This window comes from Megalops cyprinoides, chromosome 2 (genome assembly GCF_013368585.1).
Source record: "Megalops cyprinoides isolate fMegCyp1 chromosome 2, fMegCyp1.pri, whole genome shotgun sequence".
NCBI classification, from domain to species: Eukaryota; Metazoa; Chordata; class Actinopteri; order Elopiformes; family Megalopidae; genus Megalops; species Megalops cyprinoides.
The window spans coordinates 15,703,755-15,730,985 of NC_050584.1; the positions used below are offsets into that span (position 1 = coordinate 15,703,755).

The 27,231-nt window shown below is 39.5% G+C and overlaps 1 protein-coding gene across 2 annotated transcripts in view; it reads right to left on the minus strand.

Moving 5' to 3' along the window:
* neto1l (neuropilin (NRP) and tolloid (TLL)-like 1, like) overlaps positions 1-27,231 on the minus strand; it is a 64,955-nt gene that overhangs the window by 3,054 nt on the left and 34,670 nt on the right. The window contains exons 5-10 of one of the 2 annotated variants that reach the window (XM_036521812.1): positions 15,758-15,799; positions 15,519-15,646; positions 9,024-9,252; positions 4,127-4,240; positions 2,725-3,286; positions 545-632 (exon numbers count right to left, since the gene is read on the minus strand). In XM_036521812.1, coding sequence (XP_036377705.1) covers positions 545-632; positions 2,725-3,286; positions 4,127-4,240; positions 9,024-9,252; positions 15,519-15,646; positions 15,758-15,799 — 1,163 coding nt within the window. Of the gene's footprint in view, positions 1-544; positions 633-2,724; positions 3,287-4,126; positions 4,241-9,023; positions 9,253-15,518; positions 15,647-15,757; positions 15,800-27,231 lie in introns of those variants that run through there. The other variant, XM_036521813.1, reaches the window with a different exon arrangement.

Sequence of the window (27,231 nt, forward strand, 5' to 3'; positions counted from 1 at the left end):
TTGATAAATATAAAAAGCATGCATATGTTATGCCCTTTCTTGATGAAATGTATATAGAAAAAACACAGAAAAGGGACAGATTTGAAATCAGTTATCGAAATAGATCACTTAATGAATACAGATGTTACATATTTCTTGTACAGATGTACAGATCACAAGCATTGAACACAAAACAAAATATTTATACCTGGCTGCACAAAACAAATAAAAATGACATGCTTTTTAAACGAATGTCTACCTATGAAAACAAATTCGTTCACTTTCATTCCTGTCAATGAACTGAGCAACACAGTTATGTCAAACAATCTAAATGCAAAGTACTTTAACTTTATATCTTTCATTCTTAATTCGGTTTGATCAAATTACAAAAAACTGAAATGTCAATGAAGGCAATGGAATAGCCTACCTGAATTCAAGTTTCATTTCGTACTTTTGAAACGTCTGATTTTAAAAATTCATTCTCATTGCCACTCAGCTCTGTCATTGTACTAGTATATTTACATCTACGTATTTAAGATAGTGCACTAAAAGTGTCCATGTGTCATCATGCTGGTGTATATCTCCGGTCCATTTGTTCATATTTCATTGAAGCTTGCTCGTACTCATCCAGGATTGCACTATTTTCAAGAAGTCTACATAATGGAAACAATGCACATGTGACACAATGTAAAACATATGCAAATACATCACAAAATTATACATTGTATAATGTGACACAACAAAGACAAACAATTAAATGGTACGCAAACACAAACTGAACCCAAAGACTGCTGTGTGGAAAAGCTGCAGGTGTAATTACTGCGTATTATACGTGTAATTCTAACGATTAACAAATGTGTTTGCAATTTTTTGCAAAGAGGAATTGTTTTAGTAGTTGTCAAAGGGAGTGTTCAAATATGTTAATTATCCTGTGGTGCAGAGGAAATTATTTTTCACATTCTAAGAAAATATAGTAGTTCTGAGAAAATACTATGAGTAAGTAGCTGTCAGTATCCAAACTGGTCTTTGTACGTGTGAAGTTATCTATTCACTAGATTACTATGAAAAATATACACATTTCTCATAGTAAACAATGGTGTAATTATCTTGAGAGGAAAAATATAATTTCAAATTGCATTAAAGATTATTTATAACAAAATCAATAAAATGGAGCAGACACTGTATTGGAATTTCAACACCTATGGGGGACAAAACAACATGGGGTGTGAACATCAACTTCTGCTTAAATGGTTCAAATGTTTGTGGAAGGTGAAAAGTGCATTCTCATTTCCAGTAACAAACAAGATATCAGAATAAACATACATGCTGATGAGCTACTAAAACCAGCAACATTTACAATAAAAACACACTCAAGCAAAAAACAAAGACAAAAATCATAGAACACACCACAAAACATGGCTTGCAAGACAAAATAATCACACCTTAATGAAAATGAGTCTTAAAAAAGAAACAAAAACCGATCAGTAAAATGTTTTGGATAAAGCATAAAATAAAATCTACCGTGGTTGATGCTGACTTACATTGTCAAATGATGACTAGACACAAAGGGAGACATTTCCATTGTTTGAAGTTGCTTACCTTGAGATTGCCTCTTAGACCCTAGTTGTGTTGTACTCAGATTCATGTTTGCTTAGAGACCCAATGAGGCAGAACCTGTAATGTTATGGCTCTTTCATTTAATGTAATACTCTTTTGCATAGAAAAAATATATATGCATACATGTGCTACATAAATGCAGTACATTTGATTATAAGTGTTTTTAAGTGAAATCGGGAACACTTGCATGCAAAAATTAGAAGAAAATACTATTTTGTATTTTTCCTGGAATTGCAGAGGAACCAAATGTACAAAACAAGCATGTAATGTATGTATACACATCAAACATATACACACAAGCACAGATGATGTGCATGCACCACAAAGGTACATCAAATGTATGCTGTATGAATAATTATGAACATTGCTCATATTGTAAGTCCTTGTAAACATTTAGTCTTTCCAACTTAACAAGCAACCAAGGTGCAGTAATACAATAATTTCTTTTTATGTTATAAAAACTGGTTCATGCCAAAAGTTTGCACTTCACTGAATAGAAAGACATTTTTATTAATCACAGTTTATCATATGCAAATATGGTCATAAATATATTATAATTATTTAAATTTGACGTAAGAATTTATGTGTGCTACATTTAGGTAGATTTCAAAAAGTGCTATTAATATTTAGTCACAAGACAAGCCCTTATGTTTGGAGTAAAAACATGATGTGTAATTATAGGTTTATCTTAAAATGAGCACTTAAACTCACCAGGAAAAACATTTTTGTGTCTGTCTTGGACTTTAGATCCACAGCAGTCTGCATGCACCATATAATATATAATTGCATCTCATAAATCAGTATTTTATCCAAAAAGTAAGGAATATCAATACTGCAGTAGAATCTTGGGCTGCTGGTGGGACTAAGCATGCAATCTGATTGGAGCGACAACTCAAACAACATTTTAGCCTTCTTTGGCTGAGAATAATCTGGTTTCACCATGTTAATAAACTCCTTAATGAATGATTGCAGAGGTCTTAATGGGAAAGAAGGAAAGATCAAAGCAAAAAAGGAAGCTGAAATTTCAAAAAAGAATGAAAGAGAAAAAAGGAAAAAAAGGAAGAAATTAAAGTCTGGGAAAAGAAGTCCCCATGTGATAGTCTTCATCAAAAATCAATGGATACTGACCGCTGCACTGCCTTCTCGTGCCGGGACAGCCTGTGGCTCGTGGTGGGCACCTCTTCCAGGTCCTCATCCAGATCGCACCCGTCAGCGGCATCCTGCGAGTAGCTGTGCTTCATCACCAGGATACTCCTCCGGTTGGTGGGCGGGATCAGGGGCCGAATTGGCTGAGGCGGGATGTCTGTCAGGATGGTGGCGTCCCGTGTGCTGAGGTTGCTGCGGCTACCCTTGAGGCTGGACATCTGAGATCCACAGTGGTGGTCGTGAATGCATCGGGAGGAGGACCGCCTCAGTTTGTGATAGTTCTCGAAGTCGTCGGCCAGGTCCACCAGGTCGGCCGAGGCAGCCGTGCTGCGCAGGGTGCACAGTTCGTAGTGGGGGGGCTCGAAGACCTCCTGGAACATGGTGGGGTCAAAGTCCTCTCTCCTGATTATGTACTTTTTGCGGGGCTGTTTGATTTGAACTATAACGGACACAATGAGAAGGATAATCACAATGCAACAGGTGACCCCGATTATTGTCCCATTGGTGTTGTTGAGGTTGTCCAAAATGTTAGCTTTCCTCTTCTCTGTGTGACACAAAGATAAAGAGTTAAAATTATTCCCACCACTAGAAAATAATTCAAATCGTATATTACACCTGGAGTCACAGCCAGTGCAGGTCACCATGTGTGGAAGTTCTAATGGGAAAAGACTGAAGCATTTGGGAAAAAGAGAAGCTCAAGGAAAGGTTTGATATTTGTGTATAATGCTGAGAAGACTGCATCAAAATTTTATTTGTTCTCAGCCTTACCCTGGGAAATATTCAGGCTAATGAGGATTTTACCTATAATGAGGATGGATGTATATACAATGCTGAGGCCAATATCTAATGTGACAAAAAGAGGGGAAAAAAAACAAGAAGCACAAATCACATCCTGATAAGGTGCTGACTACAGCACATTTTCAGCTCAGCCAGTTGCAGAAGTGAGAGCTTTGCCTGTGTGAAAAATAAGCCCACATGAGTCTAACTACTTTTGGAAATTGCAGTCATTTTTCATTTGTGCTGGTTACCGCTGCCTTGAAATACAAGTGCCTAGTTTTGCATTCAGGTCTTTATTCCACCCCAAAGGCCACCAGCATGGGGAGCCTAATCCAAGCACCCATGGCTCATCAGGAAAATCCATATACCAAGGTGAACTGAGACTGCTGTGACTTCAAGGATCTTATACCTCATACCACATTCTGCCTGCTGCTTATTTCAAATGTTGGGCACAGCTATGATGCACAGCACTGGCTGCTGACAGAACAGTTAAATGCACACAACATCCTTACCTGCACACCATCAGTGGTAGACATCATCCAGTGCATTTGCCAGATAAACCTGTGGTGTTCACCAGCTAACTTCTAAGAAAAAAAGATTTGTTCACCTTTGCAGTGGTTCTCATCCCAGGGGTAGACACAGTTCTGCACCCCGTTGCAGACCAGAGTGTTGTTGATACACATATTACTGTGGCAGAAGAAAGCATCGGCTTCACATGGGGCTACAACAGAGGAATAAAGATTAAAATTATACAGTAAACAATACAGAAACATGACAAAGAGAAGCATGAATTTAATTTAAATGAATTTATTATTTATGTGGAAGCTCCATTTCATTAATTACTTGGGAATTACTGAGCAAATTAATCAAGAAGAATGGATTAAATTCTATATTACTATGGCGTGTTCGTAAAAAGGTGGATGTATGTACATACATTACACTCAAAGAACGTCGAAGAACACCACAGCCTAAGAATTCAAATCTGCATTATTCCGTTCTAAAATAATTTTCATTCACCTTCTGAAATATGCATGAAAACATCGGCTGAATAAAAAAAAAAAAAAAAAACGTTGAATAAGAGGCTTTCACAAATCCATTCATGTGTGAACTTGAAAGCCAGATGAGGTGGCATGACATCTTGTAGCTATCAGAGTAAAAGTCAGAGTAATTTGCCTGGCAGTGAACTAACACCAACCATTCACCCCCCGCCCCCTACCCCTACACACACACACACACACACACACACACACTCCCACACACGGTATTGACTTGCAGGTTTTAACTTGAAATGTGTAAAAGGTTGTAACTCAAGGACAATACTAGTATTTTTTAGTATTGTGAAGCTCATTTGTCACGCTTCACTTGTCAATGCCCATGTTTCATGAAGCAGCAGATAGACCGCTTGACCTTTGTTCAACCCTTATCTTTTTGGTGGCTAATTTAGACCCTGCAGCAGATTTAATCTATATCATCCTGACGGGCATTGTTCAGCCACACTGTTCTTAATTAAATTGCCTGCAATTATAAGAGAAATACTGGATGAAGATTATCAGACATGAAATAATCCAATTGAAGGCTCCTCTTTATGTTTGAAGTTATGAATGGAGAGGCCGTAGCGGTCCTGTAATTAAAAATGAAGGTGACTTTCAAAGGGAAAACACCTCTCTTTCAGTCGCCAATCAGACTAATGTACTCTGCAACCACACACAGAGAATGCTGCTCCCTTAATAAGATTGGGTCTTGTCATAACGAATAACATTTTAAGGAAATATTGATTGCTCCTGAATTTACTGATTATTTATTGACGTGTCTAATGTTTATTTTCTCCTCCAACTCTCTCCAACTTGTTCATACATCACTCCCTGAAACAGAGGGCTCAGAGGTGTGTTAAATTGCCTTGGAGATGCATCACTGTGTTAATCCTAGGTGAATAATAATGGGGAAAAATTAGGATGAGTCATCACTCTCACATCTGACCACACCTGTATCACCTCACAATCAGACCATGTTGCAGTGCTTCCTCTTGCCAATAGGTGGCATTGCAGCACCCCCTACCAATCAGAGCCCACAAAGTCTCATTATATTAAAAGACAAGTTCAGACTAATCCTCAGTGAAACTAATTTCTAGTCACATTATAATAAATTTGGCCTTTTGTTCACACCAGAATGTTACTACTTAGTTTATCAATGAAATAATTGAGTGGCAAGACAAAAGACCAAAGCTGTGGATGGAGATCTAAACAGTATGGTTCTCTGCTTTGTAGACATTTGACATTTTCTCATTCATAGGTACAGCTCCAGGCCATGTATTTATGTATGCCAAACTAGGCTGTACCTGAACATGTTAATAACTGAAAGGGGAATTTACTGATTCACATACATAGCACAAAAAAGGCCTGAGATGGTTCTGTAAGAATGGAAATGTAAAAGCTTGAGAGGACACAGTAAGGATAAGACATTCAACAGTCCAAAAGTTCAGTATTATCTAGTCAAATTTAAATCAAATTTTTAATTTTATTATTCCGCTGGGCTAAGGTTTTTGAAACTAATGGGAGAAAAATCCAATCAAACATTATAACATACAGGGTATTTTAACTGCGTATCAATCCCCACCACACTCCTGCCAGAGTAACTGCTCTTCATTGAGAGCAGAGGTAAGTCATTCTCCGTTTCTATGCGGAAATATGGAGATAGGATATTTAACAACAGTCCTGGAGGGTCACAATCCAGCAGGAATTCCAGCCCTCTCTAAACCAGTTGCACTTTCAGAACTGAGGTACCATGCTCTATTTTTTCAATAGAAGCAATAATTCATAGCATCAGAACATCACATCAAAGGTCAGGGCTGATCAGTGTCAACAGGCTGTGTTTACACTACCTTGTATACTCTAGTATTAACATGAGTTACATGTATACTTTGACGGGGTCTTGGAGTGGCCTTTCTGAGCTACAGTTCTGATCTGTTTTGATATGGACAAAAGTAGGCAAACTGTAAAAACTGTAATGACGTGCACTGCATGTGAAATTTCGTGCTACTGTGAAAGAACGTGAATAGCTTTTAAAAATTCATTCAATAATTATAGCTTTTACTATTCTACCACAAAAGGTAGTTTTAAACTCTCCTGCAGCTGCTCATGAACAGTGGCAACAGTAAGGTACTTTAAACCCTGAATGCACCTGAAAGAGGATATAAAATATTCCACGTCCTTGATCTAAACTTCTCTCTGCTGAATTGCTTTATAACTCCATTGACATGTCTCTCAATTCGCACTCCGGAATAAGGAGTATGCTCTCAGCTCTCATCTTCAGAGTGCTACATGTTAATTAAGGCAAAAACAGTCTATGAGAAATGAGAGACAAGGTCTTCCAAGCCCTGACCTTACAGCGCAAACAGAAATATTTCAGTGAAAAAAGGGGGGCTGATTGCCATTTCCTTTTTATCTCTCTATCAGAGTTGAATTTGGTAGGATGCGGCTGAGTGGTTTGGGTGCTCGGGGAGTCCTGGGAGAGCGGCTGCAGCGGGCTTTGGGGCTCCAGGCCGCAGGACCATTAAAGGGCTCGCCGTTTGATCCCTGCTGCATGCTCTAATGATGAGCCTCACCCTGTGCTGCGCTTCACATCGCACATTAAACACTCACTTTTCCTCATGCGCACCGCGCAGGGCTCCCGTACACAGTAAGGTCCGCGGCTGTACGTCTAACACAGCCGAAACGACTGGTCCATGTGCTTCCCTGAATCAAGAGCCAGGTGGCCTGTGACCCTTTGCCCATTCTGGGATCTCTGGGATCTTTTCATTGAGGAGCCCAGCACCGCAGATGCACAGGCACCCTATAATGTTCAGATTATGTGGACCCCTAGCATTGTAGGTACACAGGCACCATGTTATTTGTGCATGCATTTTTAGTTTTCATTTTTAGAGACAGGTTTCAGTGGATTACTGACTGAAATAGAACCAGTCAACTCAGGGTCAATATGTGACAGTGAAATGTTGCTCAAAACAAGAATTCAGAGGGATAAAATGTGTTACCATATAACACCATGTTGCTCATGGTAACTATTCATGTCATACTTCTGCCTGTGCTTCACATATAAACCAAGACATTCCACTTTTACCACAATATAAAGCCTTGGTAGTACTGATAGCCAAATTGGCTAGCAAGCTAGCTTGCTACGTACCTGCATACAAACTGCAGTAATACAGCTTGTTAATACAACAGACAGAATTACCCAGGGACAGAAATACAATAATGTATTTTGAGTCATATGTCAGTAATAGACATTGTACATCAGTGTAAGAAACTGTTTCTCTCCACAGATTATTTTGTAAATCAGTATGACAAACGTGATCTACAATTGGTAAACTGCACAGCAAGTCACAAGTTCACTGTAACATGGTCAATAACTATTAGTTCTTCTAGGGCCATGACAAGGGAACGAATATCTCATTGAGCACTTAATACTGGCTGGCTTGCTAACATTACATTAAAATGATCATACTTCCTTCCATCTTTCAGACCATCACAAACTGTACTGAGTCTGACCATGACACTAATGATTGTTTCTGAGAAGATCATGAGCTTGAACTTTCTGACTTAATTTGCATGGACGTAAGGGAATTAAAATCTCAAGTACACCCACAAATTCCATACAACAGGCTCAACCACGTTAATACCTTCTAACTGGAAAAATACATTATAGCAATGCAAACAACAGTGAATAACCATGGTTTGATTGAGGTGTTTTCATTTTAACTATTTTTGTGAAATTACCCCTCCAAGAAAGAAAAGAACCAGATTTTGGCTGAAATGAATGACAGAGTTTACAGCTGGTGAAATGATGTGCAATGATGGCAGACGTGCAAGAAATGAGGGAACCTGACACTTGCATATGTTTTTTTTACTCAAATTTAAGGACAAATCACACTAAAGTCCAAGTGAATCTCAGCCTCATACCATTTACAGGCACTTATCATGCAGAGGATGTTTTAATGAATGAATATATTTGGTCAGAATATGTCTGCATTCAAGAAGACCAAAGCAACATCCTTAATAAAAGCTGTTCCCCACCAGTTTTATTTTACGAACTATTATTATTTCATTTTAACTGCCTAAGGCTGTAATATATTGAAAACAGCCTACTTTCAAATGAGCAGCCACTGACACAATGACTCATTTCAAATTCTGCAATATATTCTCTATTTGTCACTTGTTTGTTACAGTAATCTTCTTCAGCATAGCGGCTGTTGTTGAAAAGCCTCTATAATCATATGCCATGAAAAGATTGCGCCTTTACAATGGCCAACAATATTCAGTCAGTGGAAACCCATAAACACCCACAGATAAATGCAATTCCTGTGCTTCTTTAATAGGTTCCTCTAAAGTTAACCTATGGTTCAGTTGTTTTTATTTTCAGAGCTGCTCCTTTTAACGCCTTCAATGAGCGGTAAGTCCCTCAGGTAATGGTTAATTTGCCTTGCCAGAGAACTGGCTCATTAAATGCCTTACGCTCTTGGAAGGTTGTGAAGAGGATCCGGAATCGGCTCTTGCGGCTGCCCTCGTCTGCCCACATCCGGATCACCCCCAGCGCTGTGACCAGCATCACATCATTAGCCACCGTGCTGCAGAACTTGCTCTTCAAGTCCTCCACAGAGCTGCTCCCATCATACACTGCCACAAAGTTCCGCTTGCACTCATTCGAGTTCTGCATCTCGTAGTCCAAGAACCGCAAATAGATCTGCAGGGGGTGGAAAAAGGGGGGAAGAGTCCCGAGATAAATCAGAAGTGTGCGCCTAACCCTAATTTTAAAATTCCAGTTAAATCACATTTCCGCTGCTGGTGCTGGTGTAGCTGTCAAGAGCACACAATGGTTTAAAGAAGTGCCATTGTTACAGCTTGGATCAAAATAGTAGGAGGCCAATCTCCTGTATCCGTTGTAAAAGGTTTATGAAAATGGAGAGCATTTAAAAAAAACGCTAGATGGGGATTAGGTTTGAGGAAGACTGAATGTGTAAGTCTTAGAAACTGGCTGATCAAATGAATTCCACATCCCTCAAATCTTTTGAGAATCATCAAAACAGTATTATTCACAGCAGAAAGGATATATATATATTTTTTTTTCTATCCCACCAAATGCTCTCACGGATACTCTGAATAAGCAAAAACCCTCACCTGCGTCCTCACACAGCCCCAATTAGTGTATTTGAAACACAGTACCGTAATGCTTTGTTATAATAACCCTCTCATTATGTGTTGCAAAGCCACAACATCCACTTGACAGTTTCTATATCCAAACTTACCCCCTAGTACATTAGACTGGGGTAGCAAACAATAGCAGCTTTGGTTTCGACCCATAGCCAATGGCAGGCTATCATTACATTTAATGAGAGCTCTGCGCTTCCATCATGACACAGAAAAAGCGATGCTTTAATTCCTTAAGATAAATGGCACTAATGCAAAGAACTAATGGAGCCTACAGTGTCAGTTTGGCTTCAGCGGAACTGCAGGCAGTGGGATGTGGCAGTTAAAAGCAGGTGTCACCATTCATGCCCTCTTCACGGCGGGGTTTTCGTAACACACGGACAGTGTGCTGCCTTCCGTGACACCGTGAGGGCTTCTGCACCTTTACAGCGTACCACCGATGGCACATATCCGCTGCCTCTCCGCCCACGCCTCCGGCATTATAAATGGCTCTCTCCTCAGAATCCCAGCCCTTTAGAAATGCTCCAGTGTAACACTTTTCATCAGCGAGCCTAAATGGTGTGGGTGTCGAGAGGCGGCTTCAAATAGAACAAATGATTGTGCATGAGCCACAACACTCGAGTAAAAGAAAAAAAAAATCCTGGAGAAATGAGATATGCAAATTTCCCCACACATCATTTCACACATTTGGCGCTCCATACGCCACGGCATCTGGCTGGTTAAAATGAGCACTGCAGCAGCATATTCACAAGGGGTAGAACATCAGCTGGTAAATGCATTCATTCATTTTCCCAAGCACAAAGAATCAAAAATCTGATCCCCCCTCCCCACAACCCCCAAAATAAAACATCATTATGAGATAGCTTTGCGGAGGCAGCTTATCGTAAATCACAAATGAAGATGATGCATCATACAGATACCATCACTGTTACAGATTAATACACTCATTGAGACCGGGGACTTTTCATTGATCCTGGCTGTTGACTACAGCATTGATGACATCAGCGACAATCACGAGACCTGGAAATGGACATAAATACATACAAACACAAAGTCAGAAGAAATTCTGGCTTAAATATAAAACTGGGAATGAAATGGTTTGCACTCTCATCATTATAGAACATCTCATTGGGTTGCACAGTCAACAAGTTGATGCTACTGAAATACAGCATTATGCAATAAAGTGTGGACCCTTCATTACCAAGAGAAAGCCTTGAATCTTCTTCAGAGGGAAATGTATCTTAACTACCACACTGAGAGACTAATGCACTCCCCACAGAGAGAGGCTTTATGAAAGGATTCCAGATCTTCTGTGAGCCCTGAATTCTGTGCTCAAGGCTAAATATTTACTCAATTTTCCCAGTCCTTTATGCCACACAGTGCTACTCACGATTTTCTCATATCTTTACTTTTACATATTAGTAATACTGTATATGCTCCTACAGCCAGTCAGTTATAGAATGGGTTTATTAAAATGGGCCACAGCATACACAGAGGTAAGCAGAATTACATCAGCAACACTTTTCATTATTCTTCTCTCTGAATTCGTTCACAGAGAGATTCAAACCATATTTACACTGCAATAAAACAAATCTGAAAAACAATTTAGAAATACAGTACACATTTATTTGCAATTGGTTCTGAAAACAGTAAGTAAAAGAATTGGATGTAAGAAATATATCCTCATTCCCATAATCTAGATGTGGTCTGCGCTGTTCTACCATATCCCATTGAGGAGTGGTGGGGATGAATTACAATGTCCAAAATAGAGTCAAAACAAGAGATTAGATACCTGTTCCCTCTTCCGTCTTTGGTGTCTTATTCAAAAGGATTCATTCGCGAAATGTCTCATCGGACCATAACTAACTTTATACGAGGGGCATTTTTTTTTGGGGGGGGGGGTTACCATCTGAATCATCCCTTTTCCCTGTGAATACTGTGGGCTCTTCATGTCAGCTAAAGGGGCAAAGGATCTGTCTACTGATGCACAAAATATGCTGCCCTTTGCCCCCACAGCCTCTGCTGCCTGCTGAGACCAGCACTCTTCACCACTTTAGTTCCCTAGAGAATTCCTGTAAGAACTGAGCTAATACTGTGCTGTCCCCTGGTCCCCTTCTCCAAAAACCAGAAGCCACCATCCCACCCCCACCCCTGCCCCTGACCCAATCAGAGGCATTCCTCCTGTATTAGAATCCTCCTGGGACCGGCCCAAACATTTCATTGCAGTCACTTCACCAGTCTTTGAGATTTTGCTTGATTGCTCGAGCATGTTTTAATTAGACTCTTCGAGCCACCTTACAGTATTTCATTTATTTATTTTCTCCTGATGCGTTGAATACATTATCAGGACACTCCATATTGAAGCAACAACCTTTGGGGGAAGTTGGATGCTATCTATCTGTTCCTGTGGACATGTTTGAGGTGCAGAACACGTCTGCCCTGCTGACTAATTTGTACCCAGTGCCAGCTGATGTTACAGGCAGCTGGAGTGAAATGGGTACATTATTGTACTGCATGAAGATGCGGCATTCATATGTCTCAGGATGAATTTGTGCTAGCAAATGAAAATGAAAGTATACAGCCTGACCAGAAAATAAATCAAAGCAAGACATAGCCCATTATGGCCTGTGCGTCAGGAACGCTAAGAGAACTTCCACACTTATTTGTCTGCAAAATATAAGAATATGGAGATCTAGGACTGACATCTGCACTGAAACGTGGATTTAGAGAACCTCAGAGACAATCCAGCTGCAGTCGGTTTTATGTCTATTGGACTATACAAGAAATAAACAGAAGTGATGGTATTTGAGTTCACTTGCGTACACAGCTGACGTTTCTGTTGGTGAAAATACAGCATGACATTGATTTTACCTCTTTATATAACAAATCTAAGAGATTTGAAATAAAATCTCTTTATTTTTTTGTTGTTCTTAACACAGATAGTGTGAAAAAATTGGAAATAGAGAGCACACAGAAACATTCACGATACTGTAGATCACATCATGTGAAGTTATCTATTAAGTGGGATTGAGGAATCAATGAGAACTTATTGAGTTTATCATAATACTGATTAATGACATAATCCTTTCTCAGATGTAACATCTATTATATGGTAATAAGTGGAAAACCATACATTGAGATGTCTTTCTTTCAGTTGTCTCTGATAACGGGATAACATATTATGAATGATTTGAACAGCTCCGTCCCACGGATATCTGAAGAGGGAGAGGGGGATGTATGGTTTTGATTTGTGAGCCTGGAAGGACATCAGATAACACCAAAATCAATTGCAGAGGCAATAAATCACATCAAACAAAAACATCATCTGCAAGCCATTGCATAATTACCATGGGTCACATCAGTGCACACCACTGAACAAACTGTTCACTGAAGAGTGTTGCCAGAGGAATAGGGAAAAGACAAGGTAAAATACACTCTCTTTGCTTGAAATGTAATTATTGATAAGGGCCATGGCTAACCATAACTCAGGCTGAATCCATCTGCTTCACTGATCCCAACAAGCAATAAAACTGCAGATTTGTCAGGGGAAAAGGGATTGATAGAGTGCAATAACACATGGCAGATGAAGTAGGACCACACTGCAGGGCTACAATAAAGCTGCAGCAAGCCTAGACTTCTGAGACCCCTTTATCATTTAAAGCAGTGAATGGCTCTTTCTAGGCATTAGAGTTACAGCAGTAAATACCGTCTGAGACAGTAAATTCAGAACAAACCACATCTTCCAACAGGAGATACCAGTTCTTTTTGCACTTTAAATCAAAAGATAAGGGGTATGGATTTCCACATAGCGGTAGAAAAGGGGAATAAAGGTAGACAGACAAGACACCGCTGGCAAAAGTTACAACGAAAACTGTCAAACATTTTCTGACTGAACCCATCTTGGCAAAATTGCAACATACACTAACATGGTTTCAAGTTTAGATATCAAACAGCGAAAATACAAACAAATTACATCAATTGAAAAACGTCTTCAATAACTTACTTACATATGCGGGTTTCATACCCTTTCATTTTATTGTCACTTGGCTGTCCTTTATTGAAAATTTGTCAAAATTATGACAATAAAACATTGGTATTGGGGAAATGAGCAGAAAACAGAAGGGGCAGTGGATCAGATGAAGTATGGTTGCTTAGCAGTTGCTAAGGAAATGAAGTCACACTTCCTCACTGTATGGGTTTGGTTCTCTCATTAAGTCCGCGTGCCCTGTTGTTTCACGCACGACTGCTGAGCCAATGAGATTTCTTTCCTGTAGTCTGTCAGGTCAATGCATTGAATTGCTGTAGTTATAAAAAGAAATGCTGGTGCCAAGAAGCAGTGAGGCGCAGAACAGTACCACGCTGAGATTTTGCTAATACTCAAAGGGAACAAACATTCCATTTAAGTGGCAAATTGATGTTTTGCACAGTGTGTCCATATACATTACAAGAAAGAAAGAAGCAGTGGCATGACTGGTGACTTGGTTGGTTAAAATCTTTTTATGTAAAATAGTAATAAATTCCAATATCTGTGACTGTTATGTAAAACTGTGATGGATTTCAATGTCTGTGACTGCTTCTGGTCAACCTGCTGCCAGATCACAGAAAACCTGCAGAGCTTTTGGTCATCACAAGGACAAAAATCTGAAACTTCCATCATTAAGCGTGTGAGTCTACTACTATTTTTACAGAGAATCTGTAACAATAAGTTTTAGGAAAAAATATTTTTAGGATAAAACAGATTCCTGGGCTTAAATTATAGCACTATTCATAATCTTTCACAACAATCAAGTCTCATGAGCATATGGAGCAAATTTATTGTCTCACTGGTTTCATAATAATCTCACATTGAAGACACGAACCGTCGGGTAACGTTGGTGTTAAAACCACTTAAATGTTCTTATGCAGTACGCTGGTAGTTGCAAGCTATATATTTTGATCCACTGTTGACATCCGATAGTGCTGTTATCTAAAGAAATCTCACTCTCTTGACAGACTGCATGCTTTGATATCCGAAGTGCCTATAAATGATAATGACTAACGAAATCTCACAAAAGTTGATGAATGCCTTTACATAGCTTTATATAGCTTTTAAGGTGTCACTGTATAAAGTGTTCATTATATTATTATAATCATTCAAATGGAAATGCTACACCCACAGCCATCCACCTTTACAATTGCTTTGGGGAAACTGCATCAAGTAACCATCTTTGATTTTAAACACTTTACACAGTGATTGCACTTTGTTAAAGTTCTTCCTGCTGACTGGAAATCCTGATGAAGAAAATATGGCAGCTTACCAGCACAGAACACTGTTGACACACAACATATCAGAGCAGGTAAACAAACACACAACAGTGGCCAGCCTATAGCTGAATAAAGCTGCATGCCACAGCCATTTCATCAGCCACAAACCTTTCCTTTGACGACATTACTCCAAATTAAAAACATTCCTGACCCCAAATGCACTCCTCTGCTCTGTCTGACCTTTTTAAGGAAAAGCTTTCCTTTAGTATTTCACTTCTGGCACAATTTCAGTATTATCCAGCAGTACCACCTGCTTCTCTTTTCTTGATAAGATAGCCCTCAGCAGTCACTTCTCCACTTAGCAAATATAGTAACTGCAGCACATATATTTTGCTTCTGGCCATTTCTATAGTGGGTTTTTGAAATAAAATGGAAATGTGCGTGAAACACCTCATTGTCTTGACACATTATTTGCGCTTTTTATAGGGAAGGGGGGGTGCCGGGTGATGACGAAATGACAACCATTTCTGATGATCACAATGGCTGCAGGGCACTGACCTTGGAGCGCGGAGGGGCTCTGATGTACCACTTGCAGTCCACTGCCTCTGTTTGTAAGGCTTTGCCGTCTTTGGTGATTTGCTGGGATTCGACAAAGCCTTCAGGCCCTCCCATTTCAAATTCACAAACTGAGTCGCAGGAAGCACATAAAACAATAGATTAGAGAACACTTGGGAAATGCATCAGCTGTAAGGTACGTTTATTTGGATGGTACTTAGTAGAGAATAAATTATACCTACCGGGCAGAGGTTTCGGGACTCCAAGGTCTTTAAAGTCAGGATCTGAAAAGAGAGCATATTTATTTTTAATGAAGAAGCACATATTTGCATAATAGCAACCCTGGACTCTTTGGGTAAAACACATCTCTCATACTAAGGAAAGAAATGCAGATATATTGCATTATTATTAAGATGCACCAAATGCAAGGCAGAATGATTAAAAGTTTAACATTTCAGTGATAATTTATTTGACCAGACACTAATAATTATACATCAGTAAAATAAACAAGCATTTCGCTTAACTTGAATACTAATATTATGATTTACATATAATTACAATGTAATTCAAGATCGCAGCATATTAATATCACATGGCATGTAGAATACTAATTGTGTTGTGTCTTGCACAGCCTGTTAAACTTAGCTGTGAGTCCAACAATATGAAAAATGTCTTTCAGTTTAAAACAAACAGTTTTCTAAGCCACATATTTTTTGTATATCTCTGATGATCTCTCATGGAGCTCCTCCTCTGACTTTATCAGGTATTTGTGCTGTCGTGCTCATATTTAAAATTTGCAAACAAAGGTTTTGGCATCTTCATAGGTTTAAATAATGCAGTGCATTCTGGGAATATAGTAAGAGTTGGCTCCAAGTCTATTCCTTTGTTGTGAATATTCATTGGAGCTGGGGGTGTACTTTTTCATGGTCAGGGTTCCTTGGCAGCTACTACCCGTTTCAGGCATCCTCATCACACTAGCATAATGCTACGCACCTTGCCAAAGGGTACTACAGCACTACTCCAGTAGGGAATTGAACCAGCAACTTTGGGGTTACAAGCCCTGATCGTCACTGCTATCCCACTTGTAATGATATCGTACTGCTGCCCCCTGAGTTGTAAGGCATGGCTAATGATAATCCTTGTCACCTGAACGCAGTCCTTGAACACTTCTGAATTGGTCAGCTAAATCTCACACTACCAAACACACTTACAAATACAACACGAAACACAGAAACAGGGCAATGAAGCAAGAACACTGAATAAATGGTCAACTGTCATTATCTACCCACTGTAATCTGTTTCCATTGAATCTTAAAACGCCAATTACCTAAACAATAAATTGGTCAGGTCCGAACTGGCTCTCGATGGTTTGTTAGTTAGCAAGCTGAATTGAGCTACTGTGTGTAACTGCAGTTTATCAGTGGGGCTTCCTCAAAACCACCTTCTCTCAGTCCAGATACCCTGATACCCTGATATAGAAAATAAGCAGGCACCAGACTGCAGCTGGTGGTCCCCAGTCCTCATCAAATACTTAGCACAAGCAAGGTACCCCTGCGAAGCACTTAAATAATGTAAACTGTGAAGTTCATTCATCTAAGAAAGCAAGGTCTGCATTCACACTTTGGCAAACTGCCTCATGACATTAATTGTCGAGTCATGGCACTTCTTGCTTTGCAGTATCTTTTGTAAACAGTGAGGCAAAGGAGGGGACACATTATATGTATTTGATAATACTAATAAATAATAATAATAATACTACCTGTATTTAATGAGTGGGGATTGGAAGGTTACTTTCAGGGTGGAAAATGTCTCTGTGCTGCAGAGTATACCTCATTGACATAAACTACACATTGGTACTGTATTTGTATGGAGCAGTCCCCTTAGTGTGGTGGCGGAGGACTTTAGAAGAACACTAATTGCTTTTAGAGAAATAAATCTGTTGCTAACATCAACCTTGCTAACATCATAAGCACAGTAGTTTCTGAGACTGAACAAATATGTTAAAAGCAAAATAAAAATAGTTTGTCTTTATAATATATTATCTTCATAATATTTAAAGCATTTCTTTTAAGATCATTTTTGGATCAACTTTTAAGATGGTACAAGTCAGCTTCACTGTTTAAGATACCATTCACGCATTTGTTGAGTTATTTGGGTGTTGTTCTTCTTCATTAAAACAGACACATTGCAGAAAGAACTGGAGTGCCATTATTTGTGTTGGACATTCACTGCTTTGCTGTTGCTACATTTACTTGCATGTTTTTTCATTATATAGCTAACAGCACTCTAGCCATTCTAGGAACACAGAAGATTAAATTCTAGTGCACCTCAGTCCACTTTAAAAGGGACAGATATTGATTTCTGAAACACTATTCCCCTTGCATCTCCCTTAGCCACTGCCTCGGGTTGCACTGAACACAATGATTGTTTTTCCAATATGTTAGTTGCTGAGGATACATTGTACAGCAACAATAATGGATATATTTTGCCATGACTTGACTTCATTGGCTCAAGCTGTGAGGGTATATTCAGTATGTGTATTGGAACAGTAGTGTATAAACTGTTCAAATGACTGCATCTTCAGGAGTCACTGTCTAATCAACTCAATGGCATTGTTTTACCTCCACCATTCAGTGCAAATGTCCTCCCAATGAAAAATGCTACTGGCTTCTTCCCCCAACACGTAACCATGGATGCATGCATACCCTTCCATCTTCTATTTCCCGAAAAATAAGAAATTGACCAAAAAATGTTGATCTGTGGAAAAAAAAATCAGTAATTTTGACTACGTTTGTCTGAGGTGCAAAGTTCAGCGTGCTTCACTGCTTATTCCACAAATGAAAATGACTGCACAGCTTGCACAACTTTTTCAGGACAAGAGTCACACTGCACTGCTACACAGGGGATTTAGACCAGGACATTGCCCGCGGAAGAAGGGATTATGTGTTCCCGGCTGTAGCAATTATACCAACACCACTCTGATTGCAGATCTGCAGCATCAACTTGGAAATTAAGTCATACCAGGCCATGATTTAAAAATAGTCAGAATAAAACAGATAATCTTAAAGAATCATAAAAATAAATATTACTGCTCCAACATGGTGTGAATGTAGTGCCAATACAAAAATGCTCAGAGTGAAAAACAGCACTTAAGATTGGAAAATTCAAAGAATAAGAGTAAGGCCCCAAAAAGGCATCAAGTGTAAAAAAAAACAGTGAGCAACATCATTCAAAAAGCCCTGCAGATCCTATGATTGCTCATAAAATGGCAAAAGGTTCAATGTACTAACAAGTGCTGAGAGTATGTTCAGAGTGCTGAGAATTTTAAGAGAATTCTAACTGCAGATAATATGACCATAAAAGCTCACAGTTTTATCAAAGATAGAATGCCTTTGAGGTCTATGAGAGCAATGAATGACTAAGAAAATACTACACTGATGACATATGAAGAAGAGGGTATTACATTGGGCAGGAATTTTATTTCTGACAAAGTAAACTCACCAATCATAACATCAACAGAATGGAAAAATGTCAGCCCCTGAAAGAAGGCTGTGACATACCTGCGATATTTTGTTAATGTGTAGCTACCCTAATATTGGTCTTCACTACGCTATTCACAGCCAGATCTATATGAAACAGTAATTACATTTCTATGGAATCCATTTTACAGAGCAATCAGGCAATGCAATTTGTTTTACTTCTCACGACTACAGTCTCTTCCTTTGTGTGTGCATACATATAAACCTATATTACTGAAATCTGACAACTTGAGCTACTTTACTGTAGAGACATTTATGGTACAAATATTTACAAAAGATAGGGATATTCCCACTGTACTATTCCACACATATTATTGGGCACAACTTTTCATTGTAAGATTTATGACAAAAAGAAACTCCTATGTCCATATTTTACCTTGTTTTTCCCTCAGTGAGTCTTTCCCAATTCTTTGCTATGAGCTATGCTATAGGGCCTTTATGAATACACTCTTCGGTGCAACTTTTAGATCAGAACGATTTCTTCAATTCCCTTCTGAAGGGTTAAAATGAGAATGTTTACGCATACAGACTCCATGCTCAAGGGAACAAAGTGTGATAATATACAGCAATTAGAGCACAACGTTTATATTTGTAATAAAAATTACACCACGCATCAGTGACTTAAAAGGATTTCTGGGCAGAGGTGGACAGAGAAGAGGACTTGTAACCACACTGTATGACAGTAAATTCAAAACCCAGGTGGGCCACTGACCTTGATCACAGTACTTTAACTCGAGTGACTTTGTTAAATCCCTTACTGTAAATGTACAATACGTATAATGTGATCTGCTGAATGTAGGTCAGCCAGCATGAAAATGTCTGCTGAGCAAACATATAACTAACAATTTTACACTGATTTTGTTGCAGAGGAGCAGCTGGATCTGAAAAGGCAGGCACTCTTTCTGCTGATGCATTTTCCTCAGCGAGGCCCCCTTCAGAGAGTGTGATGAATCCAGTCTGTGAAAAGGCCAGGGGTGTCCCCTTTGTGCCAGCCAAAGAATCCCCCTCCAAAATCCAGGGGTTTTACATCAAAACCACTGGCTCTTTCCTAAATGAGACTCCTGTTGCAATTTGGTGAAGTGAAAAAAGGCAGCCTTCAAAGAAACAATATCTGATCAGAGACACGGATCTATCCTGAACAGTCTGCTAGACATAGCTGTGAGAAATCCGCCTCTTATATCTTTACAGCAATGTTTTGGAGCTACCAGCTCCTGACTTCCAGAATCCTGGCCAAGAGGAGGAGGATATAGAGACCGACAGGATGAGGCATTGGGAGCTTACCATGCTCCATCAGAATGCTTCTTGTCCATATGTCAAATGAAATGCTTTGCCTGGGTCCTGTCTCTCCGGGTGGTGGGTAAAAATGTGGGCGAAGGGCATTGTCAGTTGCAAACTCATGCTCTCACCACATGTATGGGTTGCGTTTTTTCCCTTTTCAATTAGTCAATCAGAAGCTTTAATCATCCAGGGAATCTTTAAGGTAAATGCATTGGCTATAGAGTGCTGTTTTGTTCAATGTCTGTTTTTTCTCTCCACAAATTAGTTCCATGCAATGTTTGGTCTCTCCAGAATGAGAAAATCAAAGTGTCAGACAGCTAATGAAACAATGACCTTCAGGTCAAGTGAGGTGGTTACAGAGCTGATTTATTATTTGGGTTTGGCATCACTTAACCCAGCTTGTTCAAAAGGCCACACTGCCTCAGAGGGATGTTTACTAAGCCACTCAAACTGCAAGGCTTTATCAGTAGAAATACAGAATCTAAACATTTACTGAGTTAGAAGGCACCACATTTAAAATGATACCATGCATCTGCTTAGCAGACAGCCTTATCCTAAATAACTTGTATGCAGGACAAAGTATTTTATACAGTTGGATGTTTTATGATGTACTTCCATCAAGGTCCTCAACTGCTATGCCACACAACTGACTTTACAGCCTTACAAAGAGTAAACTCCATATAAAGTTTGCAGTAGGAGTCAGTCTGGAGACTTTTACTACAACAATTTGGCATTCACATTGTAGCCTATCACATTCATTCCGAAAAGTGGTCAGGTCACTGAGGGCCAATTGCTTCTTTTGTTGAACACAGGACCTATAAAATGTAAACCTAAGTCACATGGCTCATACGTGTTCTTTTTCTTACCTGTGGGCCAGGGGGATACATCAAGGTGATGCTACAACCAGGAACTTCCAGTAATAAATTTGAGAAGTGCATGCTCACTCAATATTTTCACACTGGCATTTCTGCATTTCAGTCATTTCTGCACAGCATTTGTGGTGGAATTGGAGACAAACCCTCGGATCATTCAAAATCAAACTGGACAAAGTGCTGGCCGGTAATCCCCTCAGTAAACACTCAGTGTACAAAAATGTCAGGTTGCTCACATAAACAAAGAAATTGTCTAAAAGTCAGTAAAAATTCTGAAAAAAAAACAGCTCTGCCAAAAATGTATTAATATAAAAATAAAGCAAAACTGCACATCCTACATGCCAAGTGCCACATTACATCACACAGTCTTAACAAGTACAATTAATAAGCAGTGCTAACTAATGTTTCACAAGTCTTTCCTGTAATGGGCCTACTTTTTAAATTTATTTCATTAAATTATCGGAGGACCTCATATGCCACTTGCCACCTATTGAGAGTGTAGACTGCAGTACTTTCTGCCCAGTATGTCTATGCTACATAATTCATTTGCCAATGCCATTCTCTGGCAGAGAGCTGGAATTCAAATGCCTCCGATTGGCTCAGGAATTATTTCCAGTATCCACAGTCGAATGGAGGTGCATTCTAATTCAGACAACATATGTGATAGGCCTGTAAAAAGAAGTCACAGACTCATATGATGTATGCCAGAGCTCTAAGCAACACCATGATTTTGTTAACTCCTAACTGTTTACAGTTGTGTCCTCTGTATCAATATCCTACTGCTGTCAGAAAACTAATACATATGATTTAATCATATTTTTACATTCACCTTGTGAAGTGGAAATTAAAATTAGGTAAACATGAGTGAACACACTTTAGTAACCATATTGAAATTTGTTAGGCTAAGTAATGGCAGAAGAATCATGACTACATTTATGATCTTCCGTACTTATAATAAATGCATCTAACTCATGCATGTAAGGTAGTTTGTGGATCTTAATTTCAATGCAGCCATCATCATTGCACTAAAGGTCAGCACAAACAGGTTTTTGAACAAGCCTCTTTATTACTAAGCAGCTCAGTGCTGCTTGAAAAGATGCTTCCCCTGTTCCAGCACGGAAATGAAAGCAAATGAAATCGGAGAGAAAAGCCATTGAAAAAGGGTTTTGTGAACATGTTGTCCAAGCACAGAGGAAAAGGCCTCGTGGAAAATGATGCTGTGCAAATGAAAAGAACAGAATGAGCACCAGAGCACTGTGAAGGGCTATAAGGGGATACTTACCTTGAATTCCTCCCTCTGCCCCAAAAACAAGGCTTAATGACATTTAGAAATTGAGGGATTAGTGCAATTTCTGTCTTTCCAGAAGTAGCGCTGGGCCGTAATGGCAAATACAAACAGAAATTCCAATCTAACCAATTTGTATGCATTACCTCTGTGTAATCTGTGTCCTTAGCGAACCTTGGTCACTCAGTACTTTCACCTCCCTTGATTACAGCCAAAGCTCACAATACACAAATCATTGGAACTGTAAGACAGTGATACAACTTCCCACAGTATATGTGTGACCTTAGTGAACATCGTCTCCAACATCCTGACTAGATAGCATCTGGTACAAGGAAGCAGAGTTATTGTAACGTCTCCTGCCTCTTCTCTTCCATTGAGGGGAAGGGCCGTGTGATCAGAATGGTTAAACCTTTCCCGCTGCTTTCGCATGAGGCTTGTGTGCAGCCTCAATTTGTAAACACTGGCTTACAGTGTAATCTTTGAAGCTTATGGTATTTACCCATAACTGAAATCATTTCCTCTGCCACCAAAATTGTGTTGCCTTGAAGTGTTACTGGGGTCGCACGTTAACATGCCCAACACCCACATGCATGCACGCACATGTATACAAGCACAACACAGGGTGAGGGAAGAAGAGCCCTTTTTGGCTTCAGTTACAGAAAATCATATGGCTCTGCAAAGCTTAACACAATAGCAACTCCTACAGTACTTAAGGAGAAACCAAACAAAGAAGCAATTAGGAAAATCTATTTTGAGAGCAATACTAAGAATCATTCTGCAATATAGTTTCTGTCGACTGTTTCTCTTAGGGCTGTTTAGAACAAGAGCAAGGTATTAAAATCCACTAAAGCATACAACAAACTCAACCCCTGTGCTGAAATTCACAGGGGTAATCTGGTTCACAATCCAAACATGCAGAAGCAGATAGCAGACGGACCATTGCCCTTCAAAAACCCACTCACAAAGTGCTGGGTCTATCATCAGCAACACGATGACAGACAATATGATATAACAGGGTAAACTTCCACCTGTAGTCACATCTAATTTGGCCCATTATGTTTCCTTTCACTACTATGACTTCTCTTACCGCATCCTAACATGACAGAGAAAAATATCTTCCCTTCCTCAGCATGACAATACACTCTACCATGTAGGACTACGGTGCCCACACAGCCGATAAACCACACTCATCTTCATTTCCCGAAGGGCTCATTTCACTTCAACAGCTTTCGAGGCTACATTTAAATAAGCAGCTGATTAATATCTTCCAAGGTGTTAAATTTGTTAATGAAGCTAGTGAATTGGCTCAATTAATCAGTGCAGAACGGAGCTGGAAGAAGAAACAAAACTGCCTCTTTCCACTGGATAAATCCTCTGATGGCTTATATTGCCCAATGCCAAGTGGCATCCTCTCTCCAGTACCGGTCTAGGCAGTGCCACCAGATTGGCTAAACTGGCACCGATTGTGCGATTCTTTTATCTCTATGAGTTACTTTCCCACGTGTGATGCGACATGCAGATGGAAATGCATCTGTGTGTCTTTCGAAAGCAAAAATCTTGTGTGCGCAAAACATAAAGATCCTCCCCACCAATGATCACAAATCCTTCCTAAAAGCCTCACTCTGGATTAATCACATGGAGACTGTTTCAGAGATGTTTCCTGGTGTAACAAACAAAAGCCTTCCTGAGATTTCAAGCTTTAGATGCCGATCTAACTTTCAGTATCAAAATTTAAATGCCTATCAAAACATAATAATGAATTATGTTCCCAAGAGACTAAACAACACATAAAATATAAAATAAAAGTAAACCAAAGGAAATGACGCTGATATAAAGAAACTGCTTTACAAAAATGTCCGTACGTTTTAAATAATGCTTTACTTCTGTGTTGGGAAATTATAACTCAGTGTGCTGGTATAATGCCCATAACTGAGATTACAGAGGATATTTGGTCAATGCCGCCTCAGTCAGAGTTCTTTAGGATTTAAAGCTGGTTAAGCACTTGCACACTGTCCTTGGCTAAAAGCCACAGTTGATCGAGTGCTACGGCTGTGTGCAGTATACCCTTAACTGCAAACAGTCCAGAGCAGTGTGCGGTTATATTTCATGTGTTAACTTTGCCTAGACAGGGAAGGGGGAGGGGGGGGGGGGAATGAGGAAAAAACATAAACCAGATTTTTTACGTTGACCTTTTAGCTGATGACTCTGAAACATAGGCTCATTTTTTCCCTTTGTCCTTGTTCCAAGAAAAGGGCTTCCATGCACTCCAATGTTTTTGTATTGCAGCCATCCCCCTCAAAACAAAGCCGTATTGGTGGGGAGAAGAAAGTCCTTGGAATCCTCAATAGACTGGGATGTGATCCTTCACTGTCATTGATCACATTGTTTACTCCCCATTGGTTTAGCTCCTGGACCTGGACATATCTATTTCTGATTGTGGGTCAATACTGTCCACTGACTCACTCCTCAACTTTATCGGTAATCGTTCACGCAGAACGAAGTACTGACAAGGCAGTTGTTCACTTGGAGGTGATTCTATTTAAATTAATACTGTCTGACAGTTACAATCTCTGCAGTTCACTTCCAGCTAGTCATGCAATAAATCAATACTGGTGGAAAATACATTTGTTCATATTGCCATACATATTATAATTGTGCAACTGTGTTGATCTCAAGAGCATGATCAAGAGTAATGAGCGCATATGAAATCATTCTTAAGCTGGATTTGGGTTCATTTTATGTAATTATATGGGTGATTTATGTAAAACAGCAGCATTCATTACTGTGTTAATATCATTACAGGTGTTTATAAGAAATGATAACGCACTTCCTGGGAATGCATGTAACCAAATGGTGAAATCCTTTCAGTTTAATTTTACTTCATTAGCCAAAGGAAAATATTTTTTAACAGACAACCAAAAAATGTATATATTCATATGTGTCTTTTGTACTCAGTATCTACCATCATATATAAGAGGCACTGTTCAACAATAACTTTTATTATTACTAAAAATTTTCAGAATATAGACAGAGATGTCAACGATCCACCTGTATTCCTGAGAGGAACTTTTTGTGAGCTGTGAATTTTAAAGTGAAAATGATTAATCAAGCACTTCAAGTCAGAGCTGATGTGCTCTATTGGACACTTGCCTCCCGTAGCAGTTGGAAAGAGGGCATTGCCTGGCAGCAGCCATGTTGTCAATTATAGTGCTTTACATGGAAAGAGCCAGACTCTTTTACATTACAATCACATTTCATTATGTTAGTAGCAGCCTAATCCTAACACCTGAATCCACACACAAATACACACACAGGCACTCAGGCACACACACACATATGTATACATACTGTATACGTGTTGCTAGGCTCCAGTTTCGGCAATATCTTTCATTAAACTTAACATTTCATATAAACTACTGCTGGAAAAGGGGAAAACGAGCCCTCTGATGGGGCAGGCTCAAAGGATGCTGTTATTCTAGTTGAAGGTTACACAGAGGTTCCTGACTGTAAGGACCAAGCACGGGAATGATTGATATGTGGTTGTTTCAGTTATAGCTTTGAACGTTTCCTCTGGCTTGGGGTGAATATGGTTTAAGATGGATAATTGAAAGGCCGGGGCTCTCACACTTATACAGAGGGAGGCTCAGAATGTCCAAAAGAATAATAATCGAATTTATGACTGCATTAAGAATATTACATCAGTACTGATCTCCAACGTGACTGTGAGCCAGGGAAAATGTGAGAGGGCCCACACATTATTGGCATTTGCTGCATAAAAGTGTCAGCATTTGCACCATAAATCCTTCCATATGCAAACTTCACCTGACCTCTATGCTACTATAACAATTTCAAGCATTAACAAAATTACAACTTCAAAAGAAGACACTCCAAACAGAAAAATAGCGTTTTAGGCTCAAAGACAGAACACGCCTTTAACAGCTTAAGGTAACAATCTGTGTACGCATTTCCATGTATGTATGCTGTGCAAACCTCTATCACAGCTTCATTCGCTAAATCATTCTACAATCTCCCCAACACTACCCAGCCTATCCCTACCTAAAATTGATGTACCTCCACAATCTGGCTTACAAACGGCTAAGATGTTACACTTTACAGTAAACAGCTAAGACACTGGAACATAGCCGTGTGTGTTACAGAAAGAACACTTAAGTGGAGTCTGTAACTGCTGATTTGTGAGATAGCACCTTTAGGGTCCAGTATCGATCTCCCTGTTCTCCAGGTTCTCCCATGAGCCCTGCTGAAAATGCTTTGGAGATCTTTGCCCCATCATTTTCAATGACTTCCAAGGAGTAATCACCACTTTCACTCCACACACCCATGGCGCTATTGACATACAACACTGACCATGTGGGACAGTAATTGGGACAAAACTGTGGCCGTGTAGCACAGCTTATCAAACAGCCCAGTCTGACACAAGCTCCCTGCTTCGATCCTTTGTCTTTCTCGCTCAGCTCCTCAAGTTGTAAAAGTCACGCTTGAATTGCCTAAATCAAAATACTAATATTCACTCAGGAGACACCCTCGCTATTTTTGGCCCTTTTATCTGTTTTCTGTTAAGAATGGAGACTGAATAAAACCCTGTCTCCTATCAGATGGGAAACCAAGCGAAAAGAGCATTTGCAATGTGAACCTGTCCAATTCAAATGCCATAAACGGCAATTATTGTTTGTTGATATGCTGGAGACACTAAATCTAATAGGACTGCACGTCCTACTAACAAG